The 22596-nt window shown below is 43.3% G+C and overlaps 1 protein-coding gene across 3 annotated transcripts in view; it reads right to left on the reverse strand.

Annotated features, from left to right (window-relative positions):
* Positions 1–2362: 2362 nt before the first annotated feature.
* Positions 2363–22596, reverse strand: part of EGFLAM (EGF like, fibronectin type III and laminin G domains) — a 76839-nt gene continuing 56605 nt past the window's right edge. For 2 of the 3 annotated variants that reach the window (XM_059492763.1, XM_059492762.1), the window contains exons 15-24: positions 21956–22199; positions 17572–17683; positions 15898–16014; positions 13527–13707; positions 11193–11216; positions 8984–9062; positions 7967–8110; positions 5422–5505; positions 3982–4085; positions 2363–3450 (exon numbers count right to left, since the gene is read on the reverse strand). In XM_059492763.1, coding sequence (XP_059348746.1) covers positions 3296–3450; positions 3982–4085; positions 5422–5505; positions 7967–8110; positions 8984–9062; positions 11193–11216; positions 13527–13707; positions 15898–16014; positions 17572–17683; positions 21956–22199 — 1244 coding nt within the window. In that variant the 3' untranslated portion in view covers positions 2363–3295. The remainder of the gene's footprint in view (positions 3451–3981; positions 4086–5421; positions 5506–7966; positions 8111–8983; positions 9063–11192; positions 11217–13526; positions 13708–15897; positions 16015–17571; positions 17684–21955; positions 22200–22596) is intronic. The other variant, XM_059492764.1, reaches the window with a different exon arrangement.

A 22596-nucleotide genomic window follows, 5' to 3' on the forward strand; every position in this document is an offset into this window, starting at 1 on the left:
ACTTCCCAACCCTGGCAGCTTCCTCCTCCTCCTCCTCCTCCTCCTCCTCCTCCTCCTCCTCCTCCTCCTCCTCCTCCTCACCACGGCAGGTGTTCAGCCCTACCAAGGGGAATATTACATGTTCTGGGAATAATGTGGAAAACTAGTAAGAAAAACTAGTAAGAAAAATAAGAGCTGCAGTTTAAGGAAGGAGATTGAATTGCAAAGAGAGGTACAAGCTCTTGTGGCTGCTGCCTTCCCTACTGGCTTGCTCAGGTAGCTGCAGCAAAAGGGCTCCAACAGGCAGGAGCTTACCCTGCTCAGCACTGGGGTCATGCCTTGCATCTGAGTCAGCCCAAGCAATGAGTAATGTGACTAATAAACATTCCTGGAGACAGCGAGCAGCGCATGCAGGCCAGTTCCTGGGAAAATGACTAATCACTCTGCCATTCCCTGTCCATCTTTCCCTTCTCCTTCCCTGACCCAGCGTCAGTGGGGAGGGTGGCAGAGGGTGAGAGGGGCAGAGCCTCCACATGTGGTCAGATGTTCCTGATTTTCTCGTACCTGTCTCCTGTTCAGCCCTTGAAGTGGAAACCACAGTGGAAACACATGCCCCAGCTTTACAGGAAGAGTGGAGATGTACAAGAGGGATGTTTCTCAGACTGTCTTTAAAAGGATGCAGGAAGGATCCTTTTTTTAACTATTTAAACCACTCAGCATCGTTGCCATTTGTGACCCCACTCCCACCAGCCTGCACCGCTGCAGCTGCACTGCTCCTGCTCAGCCTGCACCGCTGCAGGGTGATGTTGCCAGCCCAGAATTCTGATAGGCAGAGTTGGAATCAGGCATATGGGGAGTTGCTCTTCTTTTCCCACAGCAACGACAGAGGTATTTCCTACCCACGCCCCTCCCTGCCCGACATTTCAGAAGAGCTGCTTTTGTTTTGGAGAAGCACCACCTCGTACCAAAGCACCCGGTATTCTGCAGTAAATTATCTTAAAATAGAGACCTCTCCCACCAGATGTTTGTCTTGGAACTGGTCTCCAAACTCTGTGACAGGAACGAAAGGATGGGAAAGGCGAGGCACATAAGGCAGAGCAGAGGATGATGCTGTTTGTAGAGCACGGTAGAGCCCCATCCACACCAGCCCAGCATGTCCAGAGGGTCAGGGGTACAGCCAGACAAATCTCCCTGCTCTGTGCCAGGTCACGACAGGTCACTAGCATCTGGAAAACCCCTCAAGCTCATAAGATGTGAATTTTCCCTCTCAGGCAGCCAGCAGCTCAGACACGACCCAAGGCTGTGTCAGGCCACTCCCACAGGGCTACACTGAGTAGACAGAAAAATCTTCAGCCTCCAGAAATTTTAGTTTTCACTCTTTTTCAAACTCTACACATTTTCCTTTTACATCCCAAGGCATCCAATTCCATTTTTTTTAGTTTCAAAGGCACATCTTGATCTGGTATACTTTATCATGCTTTTTCCCAGCCACAGAGGATTTCTCCTTCCCCATGGGGCTCCCAAGCCAAACAAAACTTTGCTTCTCCTGGGAGGACAGCCATGAGTGTCTCCAGTTTTTCTGCAAGCTGAAGTCTGTGTCTTCTACAGACTTTTTCCCCCGTAGTATCATTTGAACAGGGAGTAGACACAGGTGCACATCACATGATGGCACCACCGCTGCCATTTTCCTTTTATTTTCTGTTTGTAGTAAGTGCCTGCATTTGTTTTTGACTACTGCTACCTTAAGGAGCACAAATCTTTCATCTAAGAGATCAGGGTGTCCCTTTAGCATGCAGGACAGGAGCTGGGGTATCCTTGGCAGGAATTTGTCTGTACCATTATCTAGGTGTAGGTGTAGGTGTAGGTGGGCTGAATCTAAGGAATGTGTGTGAGCTCTCAGGGGGCCGGGAGCACTCTGAGCACACTAAAAATGCAGCAGGAACCACCTCACATCCATTGCTTTCACCACATCAGGTCCTTCCAGCTCACGGGCATTCAGATGAGCCTGTGCCCCTGGGGAAGTTTGTGGCTCCCCTGCCACAGGCAGGGCAGGCTGTGGGGTGCCCTGCTGCATGGCTGGTCTCTCTTCCTCCCCCCAGCCCCTTCACAGGCTCACTCATCCACTTTGAACAGAGAATTAAGGAAGAAAAATCTCCAAGTTAAGAAATTCTGGACCACTCTTTCAGTGTCTCAACAGCACTTTGTTTGCCTGCTTAAATTATGCTTTGGCAATCAAGGTTGTGTAAGTGCTGGTCCAGTGCCTAGAAAACATAACATTTTAAGAGGACTGTGACCTAGCAAGGTCTCTTGCAATAGCTTTTCTCACTTTTCTAAAAAAATAAAATAAAATAAATTATAATACCACAGTAGCAAGTATTTGCCCTTTTTTTTTCCTAATCTTTTAATCTGATTAAGACAGGAAAGCTTCATAATGTACAATTTTAAACTGTCAAAATTTACAGAACAAAAAGAGTCAAATGTAAAACTGGTCATAACTCACAAATATCCCCATTAAAACTGTATAATACAGACATTAAGCCACAGGTCACTTTTCTATTTTTAGGAAAGTGTGCAAAGAGCTAATTGTATAGTACATGTAGATGTTAAAAGTGATGCCATGTAAGCAGGTCTGCTGCTGCTGCTATAAAAAATAGACAAGTATAAAATTACTTCTACAAAATTGGTTCATTTTTTTGTTGCTTGTAATAAAAAAGTAGACTTGTAAGAACTTTCCTCCTCAACAAACAACAACGTTTTGAAACCAGTCATTGTAACTGTTATCCTGCTACACAGGATGAAACATAATTTAGCTAAATCAGAGAGTGGTAGGGAGAACTGTTTGTTCCAGGACCCACATGTGAATGCAGGAGTATGCTGCCCGATGGTGTATTTGTTGAACAGCACAGTCACTGTATCACTGCAGGGTGGGATGATTGCAGGTGTTTCAAGATTGCTTCCTCTGATACTACAACAGATATCCTAAGGACCACAAAACACAGTCACTGAGCTACTCTTATTTGTAACACCACACTTTGCCGTTTGCACTGATGCACAACCCTTAGCACTCACTAAACACTTAAGGGGTAGAGGGCACGGTTCATACACAAAATGCTTGGTTTCATTAGGACAGGAAAGGAGAGGGAATGAGAGGGGAATAATGTTCTTTTTCTTTTCCTTGTTTTTGGGTTTCCCTTTGGCTTTGTCACCTTCCCAGACGGGCAGCATGGTCTGGCTGCAGAGGTCGGTGTCAGCCGGCTCCCGCTCAGCCACACACGCACGCACACGACGGGTCCTCAGCACCGGGGTCCCGCTCTTGTCACTTGGTCCCACACGTGTTGATGTTCTTCCCGTTGGCAGCATCCTCCACCAGCGAGATGTGGTAGTCAGTGGAGAGCGTGAGGTGGGAGATGCAGCCCACCAGCCCGCGCAGGTACTGCCGGTTCGTGTGCAGGGCGATTTCCCTCATGCCCCCTGCGGGAAAGGCAGCTCTCAGAAACTGCTCCTCACCAGCATGGGCCTCTGCTCCTGCCTGGCAGGCTGCACACCCAGCAATGCCACCCCTAGTAATGCAACTCAGAAGGGAATTTTGATTTATAGGTTGCTTTGTGTTGTTTTAAGTTGTTTTAAGTTTAACGATTTTAAGCACTTGAAACTACAGAGGGGATAAGCAGGAGGTAATGAATTAGGACACTAAGTATTTATTTCAGAAATTGTATCATCAGTAAGACCTGAGTCAGCTTGAGCCCAGGTGTGGGGTTTCTAGCTGCCTCTGGCTGTTTCTCTATGTACCTGCCAGGAGTACCACAGGGTGTCCTATAGTGCTCATCCCTCCTGATTCCCATTCCCCCATCCGACTCAGAGAGGCATCCTCACACAAAACTCTCCTGTGGCAGACTGGAGGCTGCTCTGTGACACCTCCACCAGGAGCTGGACAGAGCTGGACACCCCTGCCTTGCAGCTGACCGCACTTAGGTGTCCTGAATATGAATAATTAGCACCCACCTACGTAGAGATCTCCATTGATATTTAACTGCCTCATCTTCCCAGGGGATTTACCGGTCCTGGCACCATAATCGTCCACGGTTACTTTGCCAGACTGTCCATCCCTGAAACAAAAAGCAAACCACTCTCATTCAACCAGCCTACAGTCAGAAGGGAGGAGGAGCAGTGGCATTTTCCACTTGCCAGGAGACTTGCCACAGCAACTCAGAGCTGAGCTGGGCTCATGGTGAAGGCTTGGATGGAACTGGGAAGCCCCACAGACACAGTGTACTCAGGCCATCCAGAGTTTTCAGGTTTTAGGATTTTTTTTAAGAGATGTAAAAGACCTGCAAAGTGTGCAGGACACATTTTCAGAGCAGAAAGTGCTGGAAAATAATCAGATTGTACAGGTAGGGGACAGAGGGGAAGGGCACATTCTGACCTATCGTTAAAAATCAAATGTAATGTTAAAAGTGAAGAGCAGAAGTTTCAACACCAGGGAAAAATGGGCAAGCTATGGTAAAACTTACTTTTAGGCAGTTTTGTTACTCACTAGAGATATTTTACATATGGTTAATAACAGTATTAACAGAAAAGCTACTTGATGGGTCCTATTCTCCCTGAATTTGGTAACAAGTTGAGCTAAATGTGATTTCCAAGGAATCAACCTCTCATGAAGAGAGGGATGTATGCTTTCCCTGCTGGACACAGCTGCCTCCCATGAGGTAATGAGTTATAAATATGAGTTATATATACACTGCAAGATGTCTGCACCTCCTCCAAATAGAAAAACTAGGTTTACACTGTCTGTTCTCCAATGCTTGTGCCAGCCCACAAAACGCTCACCAGGGAATTTTAAAATGCAGACATTAAAGAAAAATACTCTTGACCGAAATGGTACGGGTTTAACAGAATGTCTGTCACAGCCCCAGAATAGCCCTGCATGACTTTGGCAGCCTGCCCTGAGCTGTGCCGAGCTGGCACTGTCACCTCAAACACAGCAATCCCTGTGCACTTCATCCTGAAACAGCCAAGCTGCTAACAGCTCCACTCTTAAGCGAGGTGTGAGTGTGGAGCCACAGTGATTCACACCCCACCAGCCCCCAGGGACACCAACCAGCATCTTTAATGGCAGGGTGGCCCCCAGGTGCCCCCAGATGGAGCCTGCCCACTTATTGAACAGCTCTGGCTCTGTGCCACCCAGGTGCCCCCAGATGGAGCCTGCCCACTTATTGAACAGCTCTGGCTCTGTGCCACCCAGGTGCCCCCAGATGGAGCCTGCCCACTTATTGAACAGCTCTGGCTCTGTGCCACCCAGGTGCCCCCAGATGGAGCCTGCCCACTTATTGAACAGCTCTGGCTCTGTGCCACCCAGGTGCCCCCAGATGGAGCCTGCCCACTTATTGAACAGCTCTGGCTCTGTGCCACCCAGGTGCCCCCAGATGGAGCCTGCCCACTCACCGAACAGCTTTGACTCTGTGCCACCGGCCGTCGCTGAAAGAGCCGTTCACTGTGATGGAGGCAACGCCACTGCCCAAATTGTAGCTACAGTTAAAAAAAAATTGAAATGTTACTGCCTTCCTTGAAAGGACCTGCTCAGGCATCCTTACTCCCTTTTGGCTCAGATTCTGGGGCAAGCAGTGGAGTCCCAGCAGCAGTGCTCTTATTTTGTAAAGTCAGTCTCATGGACAAGCAGGAGAACTCCCTGAGTCAGAGTGGGTGCCATCACCACCTTCCCATGGGAGCAGGATGAGAGCCTCTGCATGGCCATCCTTCCCCAAAGCAGGGGACTATGAAGGTCAGTGATCTACAGTTTCAAATATGGCAAATAAATAAATTTCTGCAAGACCAAATAAGCATGCAACCCATAACTGATCTACAAACCGTCTGGAATATAGGGAAGGTTGAGACCTGTGATGTTAGAAAAGATGAAGTCTAATAAATGCAGCTGCTTCAGCTTGCCACTCTAATTATTTCTTTGTGCTTGCTTCTACTAAAATAACTCAGCAGATATAATGTCCCCATCATGTTTACACTTCAGGCATCTTAATTTCTGGGTCCCTGAAGCTTGGGCCAACCCTAACAAAAGAGAAGTAGCTGCTACAGCACAGTGAGCTATTGAGTGCTCCGGATGAGCTAGCTGCTGCTGGACTTCAGCCTGTACAAAGCAGGAGGGATTAAAGCCAACATCACCATCTCTCCAAAAAAGACTGAACATGGAATGAACTCATGGCCAGGCTGAGGTTCTGAAGAACAGCACATTAAACTGTGAGCTGTCCAGTGCAAACTGGTTACCCTAAATTTGCGTCCTCCCAGGGGTTTAAGTGAGTCTCAGGCAAGCACCCCCTTTTACCCAGGATGCAGACACCAGTCTAAGTCAAAAACAGCAAGAGGATTTGAGTGTTCAGGACTGTGTCAAAATGTTAGACCTTTGATAACAGAAATGAGATTCATATCCCTTATGAATCCCACTACAACAGCTATCTCCCTACAACAGTGAAGTAACCCTTGACAGAAGCAGGGAGCAACAGAAAGAATTTCTAGCAGCAAGTACACTGTACAGGGAATAAGGCCATAGAAAATGGGAAAGTAGAAGTGTGGTTTGGATTTCAAATTGGATCAGAACACAGACATCTAAACTTGAACTGCAGTAAAATTCTTCAGACAAATTCACAGACCTGATAGTCTCTTGACTTCACTTCTCAAAAGATGAAAATCTAGCATGAGGATCAAGCTTTCAGAATTTTTTTTTCTGCATTTGTCCTTTCACCATCTTCTCTGATGCTCCCCTTCAGTAAGCAGTTATTGCTTATGAGGGTTTTATTTTGGTAGATTAATTTTTCGCCTTCCTAAATGAATGTGGAATGTACAAATATTTCAGTAAAATTCAGCTGGTTTGGACTAAAGCTTTTGACTATCTCTGAGGAAGAGCAGCAACCTAATAAAAATTGCACTGTGTTTTGGAAACAGAACAGAGTAGCCACTTAGTATCATGCATGCTAGAAAGACAGTCCCTTCCAAAGACATTTAAACAACACACCACTTCTGCAGAGTCAGTTCCTGGTTTATAAATCAATGAGGAAACTAAGAGTTGTTGCCAAGTTAGCTACTGTTAAATCACATTTTTAAAAAAGCTTTAAAAGAAATTAATTTAAATAGAAATGTGCAACTTATCTATACATTCATGGTAGCAAAGAGCAGCCAGTTAAGTAAAGTAAAAAAAAAAATAGCTTAAATAATACTCTCTGCCACATGATCAGTGGTATCTCACAACAATCCACGACAGCGATGGCATCTGTGATTTGCTGTTTCAGTGTTTGTCTAACACAACCTAAAGGAGCACCATAAGGAAACACAAGCCTTTCAAAACACAGGACTCCCAAAAAAGCATCATGCAAAAACTTGCACAGGGTGTGCCTGAGTGACTGCAAGGGAGAAAGAGATGCTGGAGCAAGACCCCAGCATTTCCCAACACTCCCCAGTTTCACCATTTTGGCAGTGGTATTCCTGCTTAATTAATGATTCTGTGGATGGTGGCAGAAACAAGGTGTGGTGTGTGTCACAGGGCAGGATATCTGGGGGTTTGAGGTGGTGGAAGCCCTGGTCCTGTGTGCACTGTCTGGCAAAGGGTGAGCCCACAGTGAGCAGTGGCACCACCAAAGTTTGTCTTTGACCCCTGCCAGCCCTGCCCTGCTCTGCCAGAGACAGATTTAATGGGTATGTGGGGGGTTTACCAAGAGTATTCACCCCCTCATAAGAAGGCTTTCAGAAAATCACTATAACGCCCTGATATCCGAAAAATTGGGAAGGAGGAGTGATGCAAATCTTGCAGCACATCACCTCTTCAACTTACATCCTCTCCCAGACAGAAGATGGGACCCATCATTGAACAAAACTTTGAGGATGAGATTGTCTCACACTGTGCCAAGGGACAAGTGCACTGTATGTGTTGTAGCAACTCCTTTGAGCCCTGTGTGTTACACAAACAAGGGAGAGAAAAGCTCACCTGAATATTAATGCTCCCTCCTGAAGGCCTAGAGAGATGAAATCACTGTTGGGTCGCATGGGACTGTTTCCCCTCCACATCAAAAGGCCTTCCTTCATTGTGGTTTTAAACCTCATGAACACATTCGTTCTTGTTCCTGATACCCTGTTTAATGTAAAAGGAGGAAATAATAGTAAAAAATTAAATTGTGCCAGTCTTCTTTCAAAAAAACATAAAAGCTTATGCAGTATTTAGTCTCTGCTGGTCTGGTGGGTTACTCTCCTGCAACTCATTTACATGCTGATCTGTGAAGGATTCTGGCTCACATCCCCATTTCCATCATTTCAGAGCATGGGAATTTAACTCATATCTCTACACAATAGCTGCTAGGTTATTCCATATAATTAAGAGAAAATCCTTTTACTCCTCTAGCCTAGTGTGAAATCCAGCCCAAAAAGCAGATTTTGAGAATGCCCAGTAGATGTGCCCTCAGAAGCCAGAGGAAGGAGCGTTAGAAGGGCAAATGAGTAAGTCCCAGTAGGTGGAAGGTGAGGGCACTGGTGAACCCTTCTCTACTTGGTGCCTGAAATAAAGGTAGATGGAGGAATCTGTTGAAAGAAGCAAACATTTGCTGGAATGTGGGGATGTTCTAGGATACAAAGCAGTCAAAAAAGTAACCTTGAGCATGTAAACGTTAGGCTAAAGCAGGAGTTAAAAAGGAGTTAAGATCCTTAGTCTCTTTTGAGACACAAGCCCTGTATGGCTGTTCTTTGCCCTCAGGGAAAAACCAGTCCCTCTCTGTGCCAGACATAGGTGTGCTATTTCTTGACAGGCTGCAAGATGCTCAAGTATAATAAACAAAGCCACAAGGATATGCACTTAAAATGTATTTTTCCCTGAAATGTAAAAATATGGCAGAAATACAGTTAGAAATATTGTAAGTATGGCTTAAAACATGTACTACTCTCTCACACATAAGGCTCCTAACATTATAACACTTAAGAAACAGAATATTTAGGTCCACAGGAGATACATTACCTTTTCAGGATATCTGGATTATCATATGTGAGGTAACTGCGACCAATGAATTGTGGGATTTCAATTGCTTCTGTAATGGCTGAGAAGTAAATACAACAAAATGAAGATAAGTGTCAGATAGCTGACTTGGAAATGGAAGGAAAAAAGAGACACGACTCTTTTACTGATTTACTGCTGCAGTGGCAGGTAGCTACCAGTGGCACAGAACTGAGCTGAACCCACACTGCTCTGCAAACAGGCACTGCCAGATTTTGCCCAAATGTAGGGGCAGCAGTTAAGGGAGTTTGAATGGCTGACAGTCCCTCTGCTTACAGCCTCCATGTCAGGAGCCTAATATATTGCTCCACTACAAATGTTAGTGCAGAAAATTACGAAGCATTGGGAAAACATTGCAAATTTTCTCTTTATCCCCATTTCCACATTTCTTCATTCTCTATGTGCTCCAACACTCCCTCTTGCCAAAGACTGCGCATTAACCACCTTTGTTTATAGGCTGAGAAACTCCTCCCCAGCTGCTAACAGAGCACCACATGCAGAGCACATTAGGGACCTCTCACCCTGCCAAGGGAGGCTGAGGCAGCACACACAACCTGTGAGCTGCTCTCTGTTTTCTGTTTCAGTGTCTGTGACTGCCCTGAGTGGCTGCTGCCTGCCCAGAGCTCAGCCCTGGTGTGCAGTGTGGGGGGCAGGCTGTCTCAGGGAGGAGTCACAGAGCCCCACACCACTTTAGTCCATTGAAAACAGCTGGGACTATGCCAAAGGCTGCATGGCAGAGGCTGTGGAGCCCTTTGGTGCACTCAACACTGCAGTGCAGCCTTGGGGGTCTTTTTCTGTGTCCCCCATACAGCATTTCTCTAGGGACAGCCCCAGGTGCCCCTGTGGTGTATGGCAGGGACAGTGGCAAACACTGCAGCCAGAACGGAAGTGAGTGCACTGTTGCCCACAGAGAAGACTTTGGCAAAATAACTCAGCTGTGTGACATAAACCACGGAACATCCCTGATACAGAGCCCTTTACCAGGCTGTGAGCACCGGCCCAAACAGATTTTTTTGTTGAGTGAACATCCTACAGTTTGTTGCTGATCTCCCACAACTGACTGCTGCATTGCATTAATATAAGCCAGTTGTATCAATTACTTAAAATAGGTGCCTTCATCCTATTTCCTTACTGAGGAATAATCCCTTCAACCCACAGCTAATCCCATCTATATAAATTTCAAGCTTTCCAGGGCAAGGATGCTTGCTTTCTTTACGCAACACAGGGTCTGGCTGGGCTTTCAGAGCTCACTGTGACACAGATATGCAACAATTGGTGTGTCTGGCAGCCAGCAACAGTAATATGAAATTTAGCTCTAGGTGCCAAGACTGAGAATTTTAGATAGTGATGAATGACTGTTTTCATCCATAGTGAAATCAGGAAAGCTGCCTAATGCATCTAAAGAAACCATCACAGGCCATGTTCAGCCTGCAGTCTGCCAATGGCATTGGAAGATTGCAGAAAGTTGTGTTACACTGGCCAAACATTCCTCGCCAGGTCTGACACTTCCTGCACTGGACAGCCTCTGATGGCAGCAGAGCATGAAAGGAGCCCTTGTTCCCCCTCTACATCCTGGACTGGAGCCCCACTGCTCTTGCCTTCAGCAGGGAGAGGTGTCCATGCCATGCAGCCACCTTCGGCTGTGCCAGAGTACTCTGATTTCCTCTAGAGAGCTTAATGGGCATTTACCTCTGCTTGCTCTTCATTTGTTTCTCTGAATCTGAGTGCAGAAAAACAAGCAAATTTTAGCAGTGCCCTTGATGCAGCCAGGATCTTTGCAGCTGCAAGGGAGCAGAGCCAGTAAGGAGATCTAGGACTACACACCTTCATTCTTTGCTCATCATGATTCAGCAGACCAGCACCAAAATCCTCATGCCAAGCAGGAGTGAGCTCTGGACTGCAGGGCAGCCTCAAGTCACACCACAAAACCCTCAGCCAGCTACCTGGCCCTCTGCTCTGCAAATACAGGGACAGCTCGATAGCCACTGTTCTGAGCTTGGCAAATGCGTTGGATGAAGTTTGAAATATCAACAGCATGATGTTTAAGGAAGTACTATATAACCTTAGAAAATATTTTGGCTTAATGACAGAAACTTGACAGGCTCAATGGAAACCCAGCATCCAGACAAACACACAATGACAGAGCAGTTTTCACACAATTTGCAGTACTTACTGTTCAGGCAGTAACTTCCACACTCTGCAGTGAGTCAGCACAAAACAAAACAAGAACATTCTGGGTTTATTATTCTAAAGCATAAACATTTCCTTTAGCCCAATTTCATATCCACTTTTCTACACATGTGTAATCTCCCACCTACCATTTGCATAAGTGGCTACAATCTCCTGTGAAGATAGTACTATTTTCATAACTGGTTTGCTCCAAGTATCTCTATTTGTCTGCTCAAAACACACAAAGGGACAGACAGGTGGGACCAGCAGCAAGTCCTTCTGCTACTCCTGTTTCTCAAATCTCTGACTCACCAGATTTTACCCAGGGATCAGCTCTAGCCAAGAGAAAACAGGAGTTTGCTGTTCTATTCTATCTTACAGTTAAAGTATAAAAACATCTTTAGCACTCCCCCAGCTTGGACAGAAGATATAAAACTTAGCAATGCCAGCAAAAACTCTATTGAATTTTCAGCTAATGATCCATTACATTATAAATCAATATCTCATATACTTCATACAAGCATTACTTGAGTTTTTAAGTGGTGTGTATAATTTTGAACAATGAGGTGAGCTCCATCAAAAGCACTTTGTTTTTTAGGGTTTTTTACAACAGCCTACCACCAAGAAGGATGGAGACAGCACCTTCACCTCACATACCTTCTGAGTGCACTAACCAAAACCCTGTTGTGAAACAGAAGTGACACAGATATGCATCTCACCTTAACAATATCTACATCCCAACAAAGACACAGGTAAGGATTATTTTGAAGAATCTCTTTCAGGTGGTTCTTATCAAGGCTGAGGTTCAGGAGCAACTCCATGCTCTATGCACATCTATCAGAAAAACTTTCAATTTTTTGGGGTGGCTGAGGTTGCACAAGTGCAGAGAGGTTGAGCTGCACCTGAATAGGAGCCACAGATATCAGGAACAGAAACCAGCTGGCTCATGCTTTTGGACACCGTTAAAAATGAATAAAGATTGGATTCACATAGGCAGCAGCACCCAGCATCTGGCTAAGTCATAGGCAAAAGTGCTTCAGACTGTCTCTGAAAGCCTGGACATCCACTGAGGTGACAACAGGGAGGACATGCCAGCCAAGTGGCACCACTGCTGATAGCACGAGGTCAGACACTGTTCCCTGGGCTCAGCACAGGCCAGAAGCTGAGCACGGGTGGGGAGCTGCAGCCCCAGCACTGCCCACCAAACAGGCAGGCAGTCACACACCCGGCTGCAAAGCATTCCCGTGAATGACTGCCCTGGGACACGTGCTGGTACTGCTGCAGATATCATCTTGAAGTCAGGAATTTAGCACCCTGCACATACCTAGAAAGTCAAAATCCCAATTCTCCTGCATCTCTACAAAAAAGCCAGTGTAAATGATGTCGTTTCAGCTCTTAGTTAGACCACAACAACGTAAGCAAAGCAGTTTCTCGCATTGCATTTTATTATAATGCTTTTGTTCTAAGATATTGTCTGTTTTGAAAAAAAGCCAATATATTCATTACAATTTAACCAAAACCACTACATTTAACTTTGAAGTTTATGACTGTGAGAAATGACGCAATGGGTGAGGATAATAATGTCAGTCAGCTCTTTTGAACCAAGTTTACTGTTACATTACAAAACCTCCCCTCAGGAATTTTTTAAGATCAAGCTTGACAGAAGTGAAATGACTCCATCTAGTGGAATAACCCAAAGCACAGTTTTTAAACACTTTTCTTGCAACCTTATCCCTTTCCTGAATCTAGGGTTTAAATTATTACAGTGGCTCCGAAGAAAAGAGAATAATGTGCACGTGGATGAGTTTTTTCCTTGGTGGTCTCCTTTGCCCCACCAAGGCAGGATCTGGGCAGATGGTGCAATCTCTCCATCAGAGCAGTCAGTGCCTAGAACAGGGGCAGACCCTTCTGTGTGTGAGAACAGCGCTTGCTGTCAGCTGTATGGCGGATAAAATTACAAGGGTTATCCATGCTCATGCTTCAGGATGTAACATAACTGCTGGCTGGAGGACCCTGGCAGGAATTCCCCCTTTGCACAGCACTGCACAATGTGGGATGTGTACCAAGTGTGTGTGTTCACTGTTGTTCCTCACAAGCAACCAGATACCAGGTTGCTATCTATGGATCCTAGCCCCGTGCTGGGATAACAGCTACCACATTCCTAAATAACAAAACAAATTCTTCCCTAGATACATGGAAAGTGCACAGATAATAGGGGTGCTCTGGCCTCCAGGGTTTCTATTTAAAGGCATGTGTACAGCAGCAGTTGCAGGTGCTAAATCTTCCTTATTTTTGTGATCAACTCCTGACCCCTGGGTTGATACCCAGCCCTTGTTACCTTTTTGGCAGTGCTGCCCATCGAAGCCCAGGGGACAGTCACACTCGTAGCTGTCCTTCTTGGGAACACAGGTGCCTCCATTGGCACACGGTGAGGTCACACAGGGGTGGGCAGCATTTATCAGGTTGATTCCAAAACTGAAATCCTGTTTCACATCAATTGTCCGGTCATTCAAGATAATCTATATGTTAAAAAAAAAAAAAAAAAAAAAAAAAAAAAGGTGTGAAAAGACAATGTTAAAACTTCCAAATCCAGAGTATCCTACTGCTAGTTAGATGATTCCTCTGAAAGACTTCATTGAAATGTAACTCTCAAAGCTTGGCCAAATCCTATTCTTGTGTGTTTTCCAGCTGCAGAGGTCCAACTCATACTTTTGCTCCTCCTGATGCCCTGAAGAATAATCTCTTTTGTGTCCTGTGAAACAGCCTCAGGCAACCCCTATAAGGAGTAAAGCTGTGTGGAATTTTCAGGCCCTTGCTTGAACACTGGTGCAATACTGCTTGTAGCTGAACTGTGAGCTGGGATGGTAAAATTAGATGAGTGCTGCTGAAGAAAAGCATTTCTGAGATCAGAAAACCCCCCAGGAGATGAGTGTTGACAACAGAAATACTAAACAGAACAGCTTGTTTTTCACATTTTCTATTGCTTTCTAGTATCTCATCTTGCCTGAAAGAAGCTAGAGTTAAGATGAATGGAAAACATAAATAATGACTTCACAAAACTGTTTGTATATAAATGGAAGAGAACTGCTAAATGCTGGGATTTTTCCAATATGTCAGCAGCATATGTTCTCCAAAATAAACCAACATTTGTATATCTCAGCTGACATCTCAGCAAGAGAGATTGGATGCAGGCACAGCATCTGATCTCAGCTACATCAAAATAAGTACATCTTTACAAACAATAGATTTTAAAGCCAGGACTGAGAAAGGTAATAGCTGCTCTGGCTCCTGATAACCTGGACAATGCACCTTAAGGGATCCAGACCAGAGAAGAGGTTACATAAAGCACCACACAACTCTAACAGCAGAAAAAATATCCAGTCCTGTCATGTAATGAACCAGGGAAGTCTCCATTATATTTTCAGCTTCTTTCCAAATTTTGTTGCAGAGGTTAACAAGCCTCCACTCATAAAAACATGTCTTTTGTTTTAAACTTCTATTCAGTTTTTAGCCCTTGTCTCTCATAATGTCTTTTTCTGCATAATTCCATGACCATGTATCCAAAGAAATCTCATCCTTATCTAGGAACTAGAAGACCACAATAAAGTCACTTCTCAGACTTATCTAACTAAACTAAACATATTGTGATCTTAGGTCTTTCTATGCACTGCATATTTTCCAGTACTTGGTGATGTTTGTAGCTCTGTTTCTGTATAGTTTTCCAAAATCCTACCATGTGTAAAGAAGGCAACTAAATGTTCCCAGTGCCCAAAAGGCAGGCAGTACTTTTCCTTGACATCCCATTCATGCCTCCGAGAATACAAATCCACCTTACTAACTACATCATAGAGATAAAGGCTCACACTCTGCATTTCCCAATACTTATCAGTGCCTTTATTGTACGACCCCTCACCTTGTAATTGTAACCTCTGTTAATTGCTCCCAGGCTCTCTATCTTGCATCCCAAAATACATTGTGTTTAGTCAAGTCTACCTTCCCAATGATCTTCACGTGTCTGACCTGTTCCTATCACTATTACTCACTCCCTCAGTTTTCCTGAACTTCGTGCTTTCTGCTGGACAGCTGACAAAGGCAGTAAAAAGTGTCAGACTGAGTGACTGAACCATTTACACTGAACTACAATTATTTTTCTATCCTGGAGCAATTGTTAACTGTAGAGCTTTAAATTATTTTTTTTTAAACCCTATGTTTAAAATTGTGGGTTTATTTGTTATTTCTTTGCACTAATCTGATGCAATTCACTCCTCTAACACTGTGAGGATTCAGGGCCAACCTTCAACTTTATACAATTATTTTAGGTATGTTTAGAAAGAAAAATGTAAGTTCAGTTTGCACTTTCATTTGATTATTTACTAGGCCTTTACAAACTGCACTCATGCTGAGGTGACCACATGGGAACATCATCCCTAAGGTCTGCTAACAATGGAAAACATCTCCTCCATTCATGTGCCTCATATAAAATTGTAAGAGGGGAAAGCAGTATGGTGCTCATCTCCATGGTGGTGTAAGAATGCACTAGGCAGAATTTTCACTGTGAAATAATCATTTAACCACTTCATGGTGGGCTCCTGAGGAGAAATCCTTGATTGTTTTGAATATTGCCAGTTGAATAATGGCAGGTTTGCATAAAAAGCATGCATGGATACAATGGAAATAAATGCCCACAGTGTGTTTCTCTGGGCACACACCTTCTGGATGCTCCCACTGAAGGGTCTGAGGATCCCAGAGTTCTTCTTCACATCATCATAATTAGGGACTCCACCAATGAATATTTCAGAGCTGCATTTAATCTGTGTAAAAGCCCCCTGCAAGAAACATAGAATATAATTTTATTACAATAGCTTCTATATTAGAAATGCTTCTATCTTCAGATTAGCCCACATGAGTTGTCATATAGCTTATTTCAATGCCTCTTCTTTGTACAATCAAGAAAGCCACTGTGGAATACTCTTGACAGACTTTACACTATCCCTGTCAGAAGTAGCTGAAAAATCTCAAGTATTTCAAAATGGCAATACTGAAGGAAGAAAGAAAGGAAAACGACTCATTGTGTTTTCTGACTACACATCTAGCTATATTTGCAAAGACTTGAGGTACACTGATGTAAATCTGTAACCAGAATTGGGTTCATAAAGCTAAAATCAGAGCAAAGTTCATGCAGCAGAGACTCATTCAGTATTTCCAACATCTAAGTGATAACCTACTGGAAGATATGGGGCTAAATTAAAGAGACATTGAGTTTGCATCAATTACCAGAAGCAGGTGCTCAGGATACCTGATGGGAATATTCAGGGTCCTGGAGTTAATGGGAAGACATTTAACAGCTAAATACAGAATAACTGTGTAACTCCAGTCCTGCAGGAGCTTCTGTGCCTTCATGGTTCCCAGTCACCCTCCTCCTGGAGCATTGCAATACAGCACTTAAGAGAAAAAAAATGGGAGTGTTCACCTTAACTCATCTATCTAAAGAAATCTTGAGTGCTCCAGTCAAATGTTTCTCACTCAATTTGTTTCCTGACAGACAACTGGAATTTCAATTTGTTAAAATTTTTGAAGAGAAGTCAAAGTTTTGGTAAAAAAGTTTCCCAGTTTTCTGAAAAGCCTGCTATGGGATTTTTCTGCTATGGGATTTTTTTTGCTATGGGATCTGGAGTCTGGTTTTCTGCCTGCACTCTCCACTAGGTAAAAGACATTTCCCAAGCAGGTCTAGCCTTGGCTTTTATCAAGACAGAAAATGTATCTCTGTGCAGGCATTTAAGTGCTTAGAGTGAATATCCTGCTTGGTACAAGTACAGTTTCACTTTATCACAAATTTGACTCACAATGATCACTTGGTGAGTGAAGAACAAAAAGCAAGTCATCAACTGTCTAACTGCTCCAGCACTTACTCTTGCCTGCAAATTACTTTAGCAAGAAGAAGACAAAGGAACAATTCTCTTCAGGCCTACCTTTCCAGGACAACATTCAGCAAGAGGTAAAAAAAGACTGGGCACATACTTTTCAGCACGATACTTCCCAAATTACATCTCTCACAGTGCACACATTGCTAACAGACTTAGCCACAACAAGAGCCAACAGGAGAACCTCAGGAGGATATATGAGCCAGAATGAAAATGCGAGTCCAGTTCCATGTCAGGAGCAGGCACAGTTGGGTTCCAGTGAGATCCCTGCCTTTATGGGTGTCCTTGCCCTCAGAGGGAAGACCTTACGCACAAATTCCCAACTCTGGGCCTAAGAAAATGTTACCATAAAGTGTACACTGTTTTAAGCTAGTAATAGCTTTGAGAACAACTGTGCAGTCTACCATGCAATCACTTTACAGTCCAAGAGCTGCCTTCAGGACAAGTCTGCCAGGAGCTCACCTCTGCCATCCCTTCCACTGGCCTCTGTGTGTCCACCTGCAGGATCCCATTCTTGGCCGTGCGAGACACTCGCAGCTCATGCCACTGGCCCAGGCTGACAGGCTCCTCACTCCTGTTTTAAGGGCAAGAAAATTTTCAAGCATGTAACACTGTGCCTTTCTGATACTCTGCAATGTTAAAAAGTCAAGTCCTCCGGGATGATTTTCTAAATAAAAAAGAAATATCAGCCACTGTGATTCTTCCCTTATAAGGAAGTAACAATCTTCTGAGCCCCATCAGCAAAGACCATATATCTAGAGCAAATAACAAGCACTCTATTTTTATTTATAAATGAAACACTATCACCAGCACACACTTTAGCCACCTCTGTGCTAGTTTATCTGCTCAGTCATTTATAATACATAAAAATGAGTTTTTGTCTCAGCTGTACATCCTCAATTCACTAAAAGCTTCCCACTTAATGGTTGGTCTAGCCCCACATTCTTCATCCTCTTTTCAAACAGAACTACTTTGTGTTGGCTTATCAGCTCTTTTTATGCATCCTGCTACATTGACATTGACACACACACACGTGCAGCCCGGATGCTGTACATAGAAGGGAAGTAATTAAAAAATTATCCTAATGATGTGGTGAGATCTTGGCTAGGAATAATAATCCCCAGTTGTGCAACATATTCACCAGTCTCAAAGGAAGCATTTTTAAACAGTTCTTACAATCTTTACTGGTACAGCACTAATATGAATAGCAGCCTGTATGAAGGGCAAAACCACATTCCCCTTCACAAGTTCTATAGATCTTTGTATCTTGTTTTCAAATGCCATTTTACTACACTGGTTAAAACATTTTATGTCTAAATGAGATGTAGCACTTTCCTCCAGGAGGACTGGAAACTTGTGTTTGATTTACTGACCAAGCTGGAAAAATCAGAACTGTGTTATCTCAGACCCCTAAGATTTCCTAGCTTCAGTAAAAAAATACATAATTTCTGGGGATGAAATAATGTTTTGTATTTTCAGAATACTTGCATTTCAAAACAAAACAAAACAAAAAAGTATTTTGAAATGAAAAACGTGGAAAAAAAATGTAATCTGGAATAGTGAGTCAATAGTGATTCAAATGCTGAATAAAAAACTTATATAATTTTGAAAATGTGAAAGTAATATTTTCTTTTTTTTCTTAACAATCAACATCAGTTTTGAGACATTTCTGTTGTGGTTTTTTTTTTTTTCTGATCCTTCAAGTTTTCCTAAAGCTCATTTTTGTCTATTTTAATGATGCTGGCAGTATTACTTGCATTTCTGAATGATACTTGGTTCACAAAACCTCCACTAAAAATATTATCAAGCAATGCCAGTCACTCGTCCTCCTTCTTATGTAGCACCATTGAGGGTTTAACTGTCTTGGGTAAATCAACAGCTAAGGAAATCTAATCACCTTGAAGAAGTCAACATATACATATAAAGGAATCAGATAGGTTTGGCTACATAGTAAGTGGCCATACAGACATTATCTCCTCTGCTGCTTAGGTCTCATCCTGCTGACCCTCCTGCTTTCCTAGATTTAATTACAATCAGGGATGATTAGGCATTGCAGAGTCATCACTTCAGAGCTGCAAGCTCTTTTGTGGAATCATGAGCTTTTTGAAACCAGCATGAGTTTGGTAACACTTTCTTGTGATGTTTGAACACTCCTGGCTCTTCATGTGCTGTGGGGTTACTTTTTCCCGTGTAAACCAAAGCTTAAAAAATATATCAGATCATAAGATCTTGATGCTGCTTGGCCAAGGGAACTCCCAACAGCTTCTCCTCTGAGACATTTCAGTGCTCAGGTTCTGCATGCCTTCTGCCTGTGGAGCCCCCAGAGCACACTGTACTGCTTCCATCTATCAGGAAATCACAACCTTCACCAGCATCAGCTCTCCTACTGCTGCAGCTGACGTACACAAATAAGCTTGCCTCATCCTAATTATAATGTTATTATGGCTGTGTTCTGATTATAATACAAAATCTAACAGCCTGGAGGTCCTATGGCAGAGGTATCAGGATGACCAGAGGTATACCCCTGTTACAGACACAGTGTAGGCATGACACAGTATAATTAAGATGGACTTTTAAGTAGACATTGACCAGGCAGGCATGAAAAACAGGGAATCTATTTGTCGTATTTAATCACTGACAGAGCTGATGACAGGGTGCGAGTCGCACATTTTATCTAGAAAAAGAGCTAACAGGACAGCCTGACAACTTTCACTGAATCCTGATGGTCTCCTGAGTCTCATCCATTCCTCAGCTACCTCACCACACTCTTTTCCTCCAGTGCATGTAGCTCAGGCAGTAGCTGCCATCCAGCTTGCTGTTCTACTTTCCAGCAGAAAGGGGCAGTTTCTACTCCCAGGCATATGCTTGTGGCTCTCTCTACACTTCATAACACTACATATCAGTTAAAATTTAGTACAAGGTGTTTTGAAGTGCTACAATATTCTTGGAAGAAAAAAATTCTACTGTAATATTTTATGGTTGCCAGTAACAGGAGTTAGAAGGCTGCAATCACTAAAGATTGAAGGCTGTTGTAAGAAGGGCTATTCTGAGTTGGAGAAAAGGTCTCCAAAATTAGTTATTTCTGCCACTTTTCAGCAAGAGAATGGAATAGGGCAAGTATGAAGTGATTCTTCCCTTGATATATCCTCTCAGCTTCTGGCAACTTGTCATTTAGCAATTTCCTGAGTCAGAGGCTGCATCCGTACGACTGTGTTTGATCTCCCTCAATGGAGCTTTCTTCAAATTTCTCCAATTTTTTTTAACCTATTTATAGTTTTGGCATCTGTAACTTGCTGTGACGATTAGTTCCCACAACTTATTTATGTACTCCTCTGAAAAAAACAAACAAACAAACCCCAAACCCAAAGAAAAAAAGTCTTATTTTCTTTGGTTCCTTATTTTCTTTGCACATTGAAAAAATACCGAATACTCATTAATCTCCATGCCATTTATTATTTTAAAACTTCTATCATACTTCGACCAAATTCTTTCTTTTCCAGGCTGAAAGGTCCTGCTGCGGAAGAGTTTTGTGGAAGATATTTCATTCCCTCTCCTGTGTGTCAAAACTACTCTTCCTTCTTAATTTTGCTAATTTCTTTTGAAATGATGTGACCAGAATAGCAGCAAGTTTTCAAGACAGGGTGCAATTGTGGGCTTCAGCAGAGGCATTCTTCCTTATTTCATTCCTAATAATTCTCTGCATTGTACTCAGGTATCTGTATTTTTCTCTAAACAGCTTGCTTTGCTTCCACAGAGCTATCCATGATGACTCCAGGATCTTTCTGTCTGACAACGCTAACTGTTTTTCCACAGCTGTGCATTGTTAGGCTTGTGCATTATTTTGCATTTGCTCCCTTTATATTTCATATCTAATTTTGTCTGTAAAACTGAATGGGTTTGTTTGCTTGAGTCCTCATTCATTGCAAAATCAGTGCATTTTCCCTAATCACAGTATAATCAAAATTACTGATGCCCATCCACAGGATTCATTGGTATGCAAGACTTGCAGAGTGTACACATTTTGCATAAACTTTATATAGATAATTTCTAAATATCAGGTCAGCCTGGTCAAACTGGCAGCCTCCTGGGCCATAATGCAAGATACTCAGTGCCTCTGTTCAGCCCAGTGCCTTTTCAGAAAGCAGAGGAACAGCTGCCCAGTGACTGGGCACTCAGCTACACAGGGGGAGAGAACAGTGGTTTTGAGGTATTTCATTGCTTCTATCCTCCTAGACATTAATTTTAGGATGCAATGAGTCACTTGCAGAAGGTCTGTCTGGGAACTGTAGTGACCAGGTTAAACCACATATTTATGTTTTAGACAGCTTAGGTTGTATAAATTGGATGCTAGCCTCAGGTCCCTCAAAATCAGCACTATGAGGGAGTGGAGGGACATGGAGCTGTCTCTTCTTGCCCCACCTCCAGCCTGGCATCCCTGCTTGGAACTGGAAACCAGAAAGGAGGATGCTCACATAAGTGCCAATATTGTGAAATCCTATGGCTAGAAAGTATACGCATAAAATATTTATAGATCCCCTAACAGTGTCATGGGAGCAAGAAGGGAATTACTGCAATACCATACAGACGCAAATATAACATGTTCAGTAAGACAAAGCATAACGCTTTGAAATACACTGACATAGGAAAAAAATCCTGTCCCCTTGACCAAAATTATTGTGATTAATAGTGATTCTGTGCTTCCTCAGAAGCAAGCACAAGAGACCAAGGGGCTCGCACACTTCATGATAGGCTGTGACCCTTTCCAGCCCCCTCCTCTGCTGGATGAGCACCGTGGCACTGCTGGGAAGCAAACACCAGCTTTGGGAGGTGTTAACCATGCATTTACCTGATAACAGCTGTTCCTGAGCCGCAGTCAAACCTGAACTCCACGTAGCCAGCCACCAGGGTGATGGAGAGGAAGTCCTTGCTGTCTGTGTCGTAGCTGTACAAAAGGACACCAGTCTCTAAATCTGGACGAAATGTCAGCTCAAACTCCATGAAGGAAAGGTAATTCTGTGGTTCCAAGGGCCAGGGTGTGCTAGCAAATGATCTTAAGGATTCGTTGAACTGAGGTATGGCCAAGGTGAGTGCTGGAAATCCAGAAATCACAAGCAGGTCACTTGAGGCTCAAACATAAAGGATTGACTCTTACCAACCAGTGTCTGTTCCCTGTGTTAAGTACTTAAGCTAATGATTAGCAAAACAGCCTGATTTTTTTTTCATCTAAATTAAAAATATTTTATAATCCTACCCAATACTAGTTAATCCATTCCTTTTCCAAGGATGTATTTGTACTGTAAAGCATTTTGTACCTTTTCTTTAGTGATTCATAATAGTGCCTTTCAAAGTATCAAGCATGCACACAGTGGGTGGTAGCATGAAAATTTCTACAGCATAAAAAATAACGCCAGATGTATTTTACTACTTGCATCTCTGATATTAGCAGGCAATTGACATTATGTCCTTTACATTTCAAAATATACAACT

This window comes from Ammospiza nelsoni, chromosome Z (assembly GCF_027579445.1).
Source record: "Ammospiza nelsoni isolate bAmmNel1 chromosome Z, bAmmNel1.pri, whole genome shotgun sequence".
NCBI classification, from domain to species: domain Eukaryota; kingdom Metazoa; phylum Chordata; class Aves; order Passeriformes; family Passerellidae; genus Ammospiza; species Ammospiza nelsoni.